General features: G+C 42.6%; 1 protein-coding gene across 3 annotated transcripts; it reads left to right on the top strand.

The window, feature by feature from the left end:
- Positions 1–296: 296 nt before the first annotated feature.
- Positions 297–12635, top strand: gpsm2 (G protein signaling modulator 2). Of its 3 annotated transcripts, none has more exons than XM_034137710.1 (16): positions 297–501; positions 1415–1453; positions 3317–3656; positions 5796–6017; positions 6092–6227; positions 6591–6730; positions 6826–6949; positions 7104–7219; positions 10174–10329; positions 10431–10539; positions 10674–10803; positions 10894–10970; positions 11229–11411; positions 11543–11702; positions 12133–12323; positions 12429–12635. In XM_034137710.1, exons 3-16 carry the CDS (start codon positions 3592–3594, stop codon positions 12606–12608), a joined length of 1989 nt encoding a protein of 662 aa, XP_033993601.1. In that variant the 5' UTR covers positions 297–501; positions 1415–1453; positions 3317–3591; the 3' UTR covers positions 12609–12635. The 3 variants fall into 3 exon arrangements, with proteins under 3 accessions (XP_033993601.1, XP_033993600.1, XP_033993602.1); XM_034137709.1 differs by having other exon boundaries at positions 11223–11411; XM_034137711.1 differs by lacking the exon at positions 3317–3656 and having other exon boundaries at positions 11223–11411.
- Positions 12636–13067: the final 432 nt, after the last annotated feature.

Raw genomic sequence — 13067 nt, 5'->3', positions numbered from 1 at the left:
TGTTAGTTAGCGTTAGCAAGTCAATACAACAATGTATTTAGACACTTATTGAGAGTCTTTTAGTGTGTCTGACTACACCCTGACAGCGGCCAGGTGTCCCTTTGTGCTTACACTGAGCAAAAGTGTCTAAAAGTCATACATGATAAAGTTTGCTTGTCTGGTACTGACAGCCAAATAATGAAAATACGTCACCTCTTTTCTATTCAAATCTATTGGTCCAATGACTGTTGTTCAGGGCGTGGCTATCTTTGAATGTCGCCCACTGAGTGGCTACTCGCCGAAAACAGTACAGCCGCAAGGTTTTTCTTCTTTCTCGCCCGAAGTTAAATAGAAGTTTTACAAAAGTTAAAGGACAATGTAGTGTAAGGCTAACTATAGTACAGTTTGACACTAAATAACAGACGTCTGCGTTTAAGAAAATCGACCTTATGTTTTTATTCTTGTGAGAAAGTAAAGAAAAGAACAGGATAATTCACCATTGTTCGAACTGGATCGTCTAACGTAAGTTGAGCAGCTAACATGCTAGTTTGCTAATCTCTAGCTGGATGTGATAGTGTAACTAAAGAGGGGTGAATTCACTGCCCAATGTTGAGTCTTTGAGTCGGTGTTAAATTTAAGACAAAATATAGTGCATCAAGATCGTGTTTTATCACAATCCTCCCTTCAAACCCTCTTATTGACGAGTAACGCTAAACAAATATGTCTGTAGAAGCTCATACTGACAGTTATTTGTCCTGTAAAAATAATCATAACGGAATTCGGATAAGCAATAATGTTACTGTTTCTTTGCTGCCAGATTATATCTATAAGAATCATAAACATATGTTTTATTTTAAACCTGACTAAATGCATATAGCTAAATAGTATACATACTAACTGTTTAACTGCATTTGTGTTGCATAGTTTTGTCCACGTTCATTCATATGTCATGTCACATTAACCTATTACATGTTATGCCAGTTTAGTAATGCACACTTTTTACAAAAATACACACTTCACCCAGTATGGCATATGTACAATCAGTTGCCAGTTTATAATGTAAACTTAACTAAAACGAATGCAACAACCCTGCGAGGAATATATTATTATTTTTTGGTTGAAAAACAAAGGTGTTGATTTAAAAATGGATGGTTATTTTGGAGGCTGTAGTTTGAGAGTCTGTTGAAATATTTTTGCCTTATTGTGAGTTGGGTTTCTAATATTTAGCCTTCCCTCATTGAGTTATTATGTATACCATGTTCATGTATCCCATAAACTAGAAACTGAGGGTGTAAATCTCCACTTATTTAGTGTGATTTCAATGTATCATAGTGTCCATAATCATGTAGGCAAAATACTCTCAATATACTTTGTTCTGCAACACCACTATATTTAGGTGTACAGTTATTCATGGTCACAACACTTTTCCTTACAGGCTTCCCAGATTTCCTGTTCCTGTGTGGAAGACTCCCAGGTCAGTATCCCAGTACTTATGTTGCTGTTTCATTGTTTTGGTGCTGGCTCATGGTGTAATGCTGAAAGGTGTTTCCATATTTAGATTGGGCTGTATGTGTCAGTAGTCATTTTGGTGCATCAATGGCCTGTAAGCACAATACAAATAGGTCCCATCTGCTGTGTGTATTTAAGATGAAATCATGTCCTATTTGGGACTCAAGAGTCAGTGATTACCTGCGTGAAGCTGTCATTACAAAACAACCTCTTGTGTCCTTTGATGTTCCTTTTAGTCATGGACCTTTTTCTTCCTGTTACACACTTGTTCATGCTTACTTTAACTGTAGTTTGGCAGGTCTCTTTAAAACACACTCAGTTGGCATACAATAGCGGAAAAGGCTGCACGAACACTGGCACACATCAATAGGTGATTATAATAATGTCTAGGAACATGTAGTGCACACACTAACAAAGCATAGTCTGTATTATAACTTCACATTCACACACCAGCAGGAAGAACAGGCTGGGCAAGAGATGATCATTTTGTGTAGCTTTTTAATGTCAGACAATTCCATATATATGTACTATGAATTGCCAGAGGCTGTTTTGTTAAGTTAATGCATTGGTAAGATACAAGCCTCCTCTTGCAATATCAGCATTCAGCAGCCAAAACACTACTCTTATATTCACAGTTGTTTGTTCTTCACAAACAAGGCTTATCTATGTATCTTCAAGCTAACCCTTGTAAAAAGAGCCCTCAGTTCTAGCTTTAGTGTTGAATTACCACCGCCACTCACACTGTGGAGCCTTTTCATGAAGAGGAATTTACCAGAACAAAAAGAGATTCTGACATCAACAAGGCATGATTAAGTTCTGCAATTTGTCAAAACAGTTCTTGTTTCTGTTTTGTTTGTCATCTGTTTTTAAGATGTTTCTCTTCTTGCAGTATGAGCTCAGTGCTGATTTTATACAGAAAACTGCTAACTAAGCATGTTTCAGATCAAAGGTCCTAATCAAAAGTACTTTATTAACACTGGCCTCCTTTTATGTACAGTCAGTAGGACTAGGCCTGGATTAGTCACAGTACATTACATTTTTTACTTTGAAGTAATATTACAATAAGGCAATTTAGTAATGCATTAAGTTACCTATGTGGTGCGGGACACGTTGAGTTGCTAGAAAAAGAGCACAGTGGTGGTCACCTATCGTATGACTAAATAAAGAACCTTGAACCTTCATATACAGAGCCTAAACTATAAAATGCAATGCCATGTGTTTTAACAGTCTCTGGAAGGTTTTCAAATAAACACACTGCTATTTTTGTCATTTCTTTCTGCCCCATTTTCCCTTTTGTGTGTGGGGGGATGATGGGTTAAATGTGGGGGACAAATGGGTGTGGCTAATATGACCTCATGGAGAAATTAGGTAATGATTAGCTCTGGTCTTTGCTTGGGTCTATCTTATCCATGTAGGTTGCTTACTGTCTTTTCCTTTGGTGGAAGTTGCATACGCACAGTAGGATCTTCTGTTTTCCCATTTTTCCGAGCTTCAATTTTAATTGAATCACCATTTTCTTGATGAATCAAGCAGGTTGCATTTCTTTTCTCCCTCTTGATTGCATTTACACACTCAGATCATATGTTTCTGCCATCTCTGCCTGCATAGAGTTCATTGCTTTCTCAGCAACTTTAGAACACACACATCTCCAAGCCTGGATGAATTGAGTCACAGCTTGCCGGGTGTTGACCCCCATCCTTTCATTCCCGCCGTGCTCCCTCACTTTCTGCCTGCCCTGCTTGTGCACGCTGCTGTTTGGTTGGCGTTGCCATGGCACCGTATGGCCAGAAAGAGGCTTCACATACAGCATCTTGTGTTCTCTTCACAGAGGGCCGCTGAGGTGCAGTGACGCAAAAACACACAGTAGACGAACGCAGCCGAATGGACTGGCGCTCAGGACTCTGCAGCTCTGTCTGACACTCAGAGGGGTCTCCTCCCCCTGTCCACACTCAGCAGAGGGACGCTCAGACCTGTATTCCGTGACCTTTTTGTCTGGTTTGCCTAATCCTATTCAACCAAAGACTTTTTATTTTATTTTGGTGGCTCTTGGTTTTAAACAAAACCATTTTTTTCCCGTGACAAAAACTCATATTATGCACATCGATGGATACCAGTGGCTCAGTGGTTAGCATGGGATCTGAGGAGCAGTCCTTTCATGTCCGCTACAGGTAGGAGTCTCTCGCCTCTCAACTAAAGTATGGTTGTAGAGTAGATTTCCTGTCTCTTTTTTCTTTACATTTTGCTTTCCCTTGTTCGTTTTAGAAGGGACTGTGAGTTAAATGATTAGATGTAATTAGAGAAGAAAAATATCTTTATAATTGTCATTATTTTAACCCTTGTTACATAAAATGTGTCAGGTTACAGATACGGTAGTTATTTATGTTTGACCTTGTTTAGGAAGAGATGGGTGTGTATTATGAAAAAAAGAATTGCAGTCCAAATGATAGAGTTGGAAGGTAATGTCACAGAGCTTTCTGTGGGATTGTTGACTAAGGGCAGGCCAGTTTCCCCAAACAGGCGTAAGCCAGCTGTCCCTATATACACAGGTAAAGAGCTCTGCAGCAGGTGTGTCCTGCTCTCGCATGCTTCAATATTTAATAAGCCTTGAAAAATTCATCATTGCAATAGCTTTGTTTTTCACCACACACGTGTCAAATTTATTTGGATAGAGTAGGCGTCTGCTTGGTGGGAGGATATGTTTTCCCAATGGAAACTACTCTCTGGATTGTTATGGATAATTACTTGATTCCATTAAACTTCCCTACAGAGTCTGCCTGCACCTGACACATCTAATAAATCTACTTAACACTCACCAGCGACATAATCTGCCGGGTACGCACTACAGCCGTTATCTCAGGTGACCCGCTCAGCAGAGAGCGCTTTACAGACAAGCAGATTAGCTGAGAAAATGCTGATGGAGCAGTTTCCATGCTGCCATGCATTGAAGGGAAATACTCTGACGGCATCACACGCGTTTCCTTGAAAGTTTTCCAATGCGTGAGTGATGCTAAAATAGCTCTATGATGTCAGATGACTTTTTTAAAGACTTAAATGAGCATCAAGCTGAATCTTGACGACCTCTTTGAGTACAGAGAACAAGTTGTTTTGCTCTCTCCATGCTTCACACAAAAAGAAGGAGCTGCAATCTTAAAGTTTTTCTTTTGGAGACTTCAGTAGATGCCTATCAAAAGCTGCATGCGCTGTTGTTGTTGTCGTAGGACCCGAAAAGCCAGCAGGTAGGCTAGTGTTTTAGTGTTTGAAACTTATGTTGTTAACTTGACTTATTCATAACGCCATGTTTGGTTTTGTTCACCAATTATAGCCTGAATGATGAAACAAGCTACTTTGTTATTTTAATAGCACACCATAGATATTGCTTCACATGACAAATCCACTGTTAGATTGTGTCTTTAGGTTGGTTTTTCTGGGTCGCTTTTGGGAAGTTTTCAGACAAAACCTTGGGTGGGTACTCAAGGAAACGTGAGATAAACAATCTCAATAAAATGAGAACTTGACTTTGTTTGGAGCCTATCACTTCCCAACAATACAGTTTCCTGAAAAACTAAAGTCGGCAGACTAAAATGTTTTGCTTTGTTCTCATATGCCGCCTGATCTAAAAATAGATAAGTCCCAAACAATTGTCATGAGTCTCTTTCATCTGTGCCTAACCTCATTTGTTACTCAATAAGCCTAGCTGTTTAAGTGGTCTCCTCTGTCTAACCCTTCTTTCTTTATATTGATTTTGTAACTACAACCTGGAAAAGTAGTTGTAGTTGTAGTAGTAGTAGTTAGTAGCACTAACTCCAAAAGTCACTAAACGAGAGAGAAAGTTCCCAAGTTGGCAACACTGACAATCCATCCCCTCTACAGCCACAACCCATAATTATCTTTATGGGAATAAACATATAATAAGCGCAAATAATGAACATGACAACTGTTAGTAGTCACAGCTGTAAAGCTGTAAACGGCTTTTTGAAGATTCAGGAGAGTGCAGAGACGCACGCAGGTAGTTGGACAGACTTCACTTTCTGAGGCCTGTCCAAAGAATGTGAGATCTACCAAACAGTAACAAACAGACTCCAGGCCGAGCCATTGTTCTAGGTAGTTGGAAGGAAGTAGATAAAAGCTTGTTTTTTTTCGCTCTGTTCCCTGCTGGCAAGTGGAGTTCATTCAGTTGGCTGTAGAGTTCAGCCAGAGAAGATCTACTTTCCAACAAGCTCTTCATTATTGGGCCTTTATCATTGTCTTTGGATTCTTCAGTGCTGCTCAGATAGTAGCCAGACTGACTCTGCTCCTCTCTGCTGTAGGATGGAGGTGTCCTGTCTGGAGCTGGCGTTGGAGGGTGAGCGGCTCTGTAAGGTGGGCGACTACAGGGCAGGGGTCTCCTTCTTCGAAGCGGCCATCCAGGTGGGCACAGAGGACCTGCAGGTACTCAGTGCCATCTACAGCCAGCTGGGCAATGCCTACTTCCACCTGCATGACCACGCCAAGGCCCTGGAGTTCCACCGGCATGACCTCACCCTGACCAGGTTAGACCCTCACAAGAACCCCACAGCAGCTCATCACGATATGTTCTATCACTAACATGATTTGTGTTGAATAGGACCATTGGTGACCTGCTTGGAGAAGCCAAAGCCAGCGGAAACCTTGGTAACACATTGAAAGTGTTGGGGCGGTTTGACGAGGCTGTGGTTTGCTGTCAGAGGCACTTGGACATAGCCAGAGACATCAATGATAAGGTGGGTCAGCAGGATGTTTAAAGGTCACCTATTATGCAAAATGCACTTTTTCATGTCTTTTAAACATAAATACCCCTTTGTGTTAAGAGATTCGGAAAGTTTCAATAAAAGAATCTCTCTCTTTTTGTCCTGATTAATTTATAAAAACCTGTCTGAATTTCTTTTGCTATTTCGAGCCAAACACTTCAGAGACATGTTTTGTATATATCTGAGACCTATAATATGTTGTTGTAAAACAGTATAATAGGGGACCTTTAAGCCAATAAGAGATGATCTATATGCAGTGAAATATTCTGTAGTGCATCGGGCGTTCAGACCACACTTACCTTCCACGCTGACATGTTTTCCCTTGATTTGTTTTAGGTGGGTCAGGCGCGAGCTCTGTATAACTTTGGGAATGTTTACCACGCCAAAGGCAAAAGTATCTGTTGGAGTGGAGCGGAGCCGGGAGACTTCCCAGAGGAGGTGATGGAGGCCCTGGGGAAGGCTGCCGAGTATTACGAGTAAGTGATTGTACAGTGTGGTGATATGGGCAATTCTACAATGTCTTTCTGCTTTTACCCATTCATATTTCATCCGACTGTTTGTGTATTTTCAGGGCAAACTTGGCTATAGTGAAGGAGCTTGGGGATCGCGCTGCTCAGGGTCGAACCTATGGTAACCTCGGCAACACGTACTACTTGTTGGGAAGCTTTCGCCAAGCGGTTGCTTCTCACGAACAGGTGGGGTATAACACTAAAACCACTTTGCTATCAAAGCATATTGGCACAGTCTTTACACTATATTGAAAAGCAAACCTACTCCTGCAATGAAAGTTATTCTAATAGATATAATAATTATATTTCTGTGGCTCTTCTGTTCTCTTTCTCTTAACAGCGGTTGCGCATAGCTAAGGAGTTTGGCGACCGCTCTGCAGAGAGACGGGCGTACTGCAACCTGGGGAACGCCTACATCTTTTTGGGAGAATTTGAAGTGGCAGCTGAACATTACAAGTAAGCCACAGCCTACATATTCATATTATCTTTTTTAAATGTTCTGTATAACAAGTAGGGTTGCAAAGGGGCGGAACATTTCCGGAAAGTTTCCATGGGAAGTTAAGCTGGGGAATTTTGGAAATATTCGATGCAAAATTAAACAAAAAAACAAGACATTTCAACAGATTTATTTTTATTTTTTTAAGTAGAACAGAACAAGTTGTAAGTCTTTTATTGAACAATTATTTGTTTCATTGAAGAACGAAAACAGGAATGTTGAGTTAAATATTCCCCCCCAACCCCACTCATTAAAAAATGAACAAAAATGCACCCCCCATCCAAAAATCCCCACAAAGTCCCATTCAAAATGTTAAATGAAAAGAGCCCTTCTCCCTCCAAAAAGTCCCATAGTGTGATCCAGGCTTCTCGAAATCATCTGTGCATGTGATGGAGGAATGCACAGTGCCTGTAGGGGGTGTGGTCTCAATAGCTATGCAGTAAGCAGTGTGCTATGGCATGGATATTCAAGTGTACTTGAATGGCATCTGTTTGTTTTAGTCAAGATTATGCTAAAATATACTTTCCCCAACTATATTTAAGTTCCCTATGAAGAGCCAAACTTCAATTTAGAAAATTCCCAGTTTATTCCCGTTTATTCCCGTTAATTCCCATGGAAAGTTTCCATCTTTGAAAATTCCCGGAATTTTGCAACCCTAATAACAAGCCATGCATGCATACATGTTTTTGCAGGCAGTTTCCAAGAACTGTTATACTTTACTCGACAGACAAGATCCTTTACATATGTTGGCTGAATAGATTTCTTGGTTGAAACTACAGTAGTCTTGGTTGAACCAGAAGGGTAGAGGCAGGTTCACTGAACAAACACTCCACTTAACATTTCCCTCTCTTTCTACATCCTACAAACAAGATACAGATGTGGGGTGTGGGGTGACAAGTCTCTGTTGAAAGACCACTTTGCGAAGTGTGTTACACCATAAAGCATAAAGATGGCTTTTTTATACCATTTTTTTTAACTGTAAAGAAATCTCACTATCTTATAGTAAAAAGGAAGGTCTGGTAACGTAACGCTTGCGGCACCGTGTGTACGCCCTAAACCAGGGGTGTCAAACTCAAGGCCCGGGGGCCAAATCCGGCCCGCGACTTCATTTTATGTGGCCCCACAAGAGCTTGCAAAGAATATAATATGTTTATTATACGGTTACATGCTACTTTACAGAAGCACGTTGCCCATAAACGACATGTCCCACAATGCATCTCAAATTTGACTTTTTTCTTAGAATTAGCCTTTTTCTCATAAATAGATTTCTTTTTCAAAATGTCACTTCCCTTTTTCAAAATGTCACAATCAATGTTTTTCCAGAATGTGGCTTTTCTTTTAAAATCATATTGTGACATTCTTACTGAAGAGACTTGCAATTATTTGCTCTAGACTTCTGCTTTCAGACGTAGTTAATTATGAAGTTATATTAATTAATGATATAGTCTTAAAGTTACAACCGGCCCTTTGAGTGCAACCATAATGCTGATGTGGCCCGTGATGAAATTGAGTTTGACACCCCTGCCCTAAACGATCATAGCCCCGCCTCTCCCCACCTCTCCTGCTCACCCCCGCGTCACCCGCGTCATTGCTGATGCGTTTCGCCAACAACAACAACAATGGCGGATCACAGGGTTGCTTTCGTGCTCCAGACGCTACTGACCATGCTACAGATGTTAGTGCAAAAATCTACAGCTCGACCATGCTACAGATGTTAGTGCAAAAATCTACAGCTCCTCTACCACAACCATCAGCAACAAGTGGACATGGAGAACTACATGAACTACATGTTGCTAAAATGTAGTTCTCCGCTAAATCCACCGCGGAGAATAACCAGAAGGGCAACCAGGCAACCATGGCAACCATGCTCGGGGCGTCTTAATCGCTGCTTTTGGTGTATTTTGTGGCGGAAGTACAACGCCACTTATGGCGCGTTTTCCACTACAGCGCGGAGCACGGTTTAAGAGGGCTGTGACGTCAGCGGCCCGTTTTTGGTTGCGTTTCCACTTGGCCTAGTACCGGCCGGCGGGTCCTAATTCACAGTTTTTCTGGCCTCATAAAATCGTGGGTCCAGGGCCAGAGACAACGAGGCTGAGTCGGGCTGAGTATGCTAAACTAGAGAGCGAATAGCTGGCAAGGGGGCTACAACTACAACAAGATGGACATATTTGACCGTGATTTAATTGTAATACACGTTTCAAAATGATGCCGAAGTAACAACATACTGATACCGGTTAGTAAAAACCATGAATTAATGCTTTGTCAAGTCTGCAGACAGACGGCAGGCGAAAAACCTTTTAAAATGCGTGTTTTCTAAATGGAGATCGGCTAAGCTAACGCAGTATATGCTCCGACCGTCCACACTCACAACAACGGCCTATACAGACATAAATAAACCAGCGACTGTATTCGCCATGACACAGGCAGTCTGTGGTTTGTACTTGTTTAACTTTTGTCTAGTTTCTGAACAGATATGAGGAGCTGTGAGCTCTGAGTGCTAACAGCTAACGGCTGTGTTGTTTTTCTGGGGTTCTCATTGAAGATGACGTCACGGCTCCGCCTACACTGCGTTACTATAGATACTACCCCAGTTCCTAAACTGTAATGGAAATGCGCCATAAATTGAGCCAGTCCTAACGAGGCCTAGCCATACCGAGCGAGGCAGAGCGAGGCAGAGCGAGGCCGTGTAGTGGAAATGCGCCATTACAGGCCTGGCATATGTACTACAGCGTCTCCAGAGGGTCGAGCGGTCTCGTGTGGACGGACACGTTTCTTGTGCCGATTCCGTGTGGACGGAAGACTTTTTTGATATTGACCTCGGTTCGTTTTCGTTTTCGTCTCCGTGTGGAAGGGGCCTGTCAGCAGCATTTTGAACCAGCTCGTGTGTGTGTGTGTGTGTGTGTGTGTTTGTCAGGAGGACACTGCAGCTGGCGAGGCAGCTGAAGGATCGAGCAGTGGAGGCGCAGGCCTGCTACAGTCTGGGCAACACCTACACACTTCTCCAGGATTATGAGAGAGCCATAGACTACCACCTCAAACACCTCATCATAGCCCAGGACCTCAATGACAGGTACGCACACACACATTTACTAACGCAATAATTCCCCTCAAAACTATATGGCCACATTCACTTACCCCGTACGTGTATTTAAATGTGTTCTTTGGATGTAGGATTGGGGAGGGCCGTGCTTGCTGGAGTCTGGGAAATGCTTACACTGCACTGGGGAACCATGACCAAGCTATGCACTTTGCTGAGAAACACCTGGAGATCTGCAAAGAGGTATATAATGTTAATGAAAGCAGCGTAAAATATCCTTATATCTTAGCTTAGAGTTTTACTTTGGATTCTTAACAAATCAGGTAAGAATCCTTCAGCAGTAACATTCCCCATGTGTGTGTTTGTTGTCTTTTTAGACTGGAGACAGGACAGGGGAGCTGACGGCTCGTATGAACGTGTCTGATCTCCAGATGGTTCTGGGTCTGAGTTACAGCACGAATAACTCCACGATCTCAGAGAACAAGGAGATAGACTACAGCCTGCATGGTGAGATATATGTTATATGTTTTCTTTTAACAATGAGATTGTGTCACTCACTGCTGTTTTATAGTGTTGTAATTGTTGTATGTGTTTTAGGAGCGAGACCCAGGATGGGCAGAAGACACAGCATGGAGAACCTGGAGCTGATGAAACTCACTCCAGACAAGATGAATGTAAGAACTCCTCTCCTGTTACATGACACACACACTCCACACACACACAGGGTGCTCATTTGATGATATATCTTATTCATGCTTTGCCACTAAAACAAGATATATCTCAAGTTTTGACCAGGTGATTGGATCCTTTATCATCTCCAAGCCTATTGGAGCTGATAAAGGATCTATTGGATATTATCTAAGTCTATTGTCTTACCCAAAATCCCCCCCTGCATTGTGGTAATAATCCATTCCTGTGTGTTGAAGGGACAGAAGTGGAACAGTGACATCCTGACCAAACAGTCCAAACCCTCCATGACGAAGGGCTCCTCCAAGCTGTTCTTCGTCAGCCGTCTGCGTGGGAAGAAGTTCAAGTCTGGTGGCTCCAGTAAGGTCCTGCAGGACACCAGCAACACCCTGGACAGCAGCCAGACCCCCGCACAGGGGCCACAGAAGGTACAGAGCACAGGGTGTACTCAGCTGATAACCACACAAATACCTAGATCTCAGTCAGTATCCCACAGCTGTCATCAGGCGGCCGGTTCCCTTCAGCTGTGTTTCATGTTCCTGTTTCTGTGCTCCATCAGAGACTCAGTCCTGACATGCTGGGAGACGAGGGCTTCTTTGACCTGCTGAGCCGTTTCCAGAGCAACCGCATGGATGACCAACGCTGTTCAATCCAGGATAAGGGCAGCCGGTTATCGCTAAGCAGCGGCCCAGAGTCGCCTCCCACAGTCATCAGGAAATGTGAGTCCATGCATCCACACTCAATAGTAATGGTGTAAGAAAATATCAAGAGTATCTTCTGTTGGTTATGTATTATCATTTTTTAGTAGTTTACTTATTATTTAATTTGTAAATACATGAGCCTTATAAAAGTATGTTTTTATGGGGTAATCAGTGTTATGGCGATAAATGCAAATGAAGATCCCACTGTTCGGATTCAACTGTTCGGATTCAACCTATTTTGCTCAGATTTTTGGTGTGTTAAGTTTTAAGAATTGCAATATATAGCGACTGACTTACAGTATCGCAGTATGTTAATTAGTAACTCCTCTGTAACACGTATCAAACCTGCAGATTCTTGCCTCACTTTTGACTTAAAAATCATCCGATTGCCAAAATGCGTCTCCCTTTTTATCTATTGTCATTTCAAAATGTCTCTCTCACTCTGCAGCTGTATCAGAGTCCGCCAACGTGTCAGGCGCACAGGGCCGGCGGTTAGAGGGGCCGTCAGCAGCGGGGGGGAGCCTGCCCGGGCTCAGGCTCCATCACAACAGCAACCAGGCGGTGCTCAGCCACCTGATGGCCAACGCCGACAACGCCGAGCCTGACGACGACTTCTTCGATATGCTCGTCAAGTGCCAGGTACCTGATCTGACCAAATATAGAGCTACAGTTTTGTTTTTACTTTACATTGAATACAAAATAAGTTATAATGTGCTTCCAAAACGCTCTTTTCCTTGCTACCAGGGGTCCCGTTTGGATGACCAGCGCTGTGCCGCTCCCCCTCCTCCAATCAGAGGTCCGACTGTACCTGACGAGGACTTCTTCAGCCTCATCATGCGCTCTCAGGCCAAACGGATGGACGAGCAGCGAGTCGCCCTCCCGTCTGCAGCGAACACTACAGCCAGGCCGAGCACCAACTCCTAAACTCAGCACTACGGTGTGGGGGGTGTGGGGTGGGGGGTGTGGGGTGGGGGGGGGGGGGGTCTGTTTTCATCTCATGAAGGTGTGGACAGCATTATGAAAGACCAGCAGGTGGTCCCTCACAAGAAAGCCTTGTGTATCTTCAGTCCTTTTGGACAAAACAAAGCACTGTCAGAATTCTATTTAGTACAAAGTATGTAAAGAAATCTCAATTTAACAAGGACTTGTTTCGCACTCTCCGTAGCATCAGGGACAAAAGTGTTGTTTTTGTATCCTTTTGTACAAATTTCATTTCACCCTATGTGTATTTTTAAATACAATTCTACAGTTGTGTCTGTATTTATTGTACTTTTATGATTGTTATGATTTTTTTGTTAACTGCCGTCCTACCACTATGAAAAAATGTGGTTTTCTCAAAGTGGTGTCTGAGTCAGGGAGGAGCAGCACTCTTTCCATGTATTT

Source organism: Trematomus bernacchii, unplaced genomic scaffold (assembly GCF_902827165.1).
Source record: "Trematomus bernacchii unplaced genomic scaffold, fTreBer1.1, whole genome shotgun sequence".
Taxonomy (NCBI): Eukaryota; Metazoa; Chordata; class Actinopteri; order Perciformes; family Nototheniidae; genus Trematomus; species Trematomus bernacchii.
The sequence above is the reverse complement of the archived record's forward strand: the minus strand, read 5'-3'. Positions and strand labels throughout refer to the sequence as shown.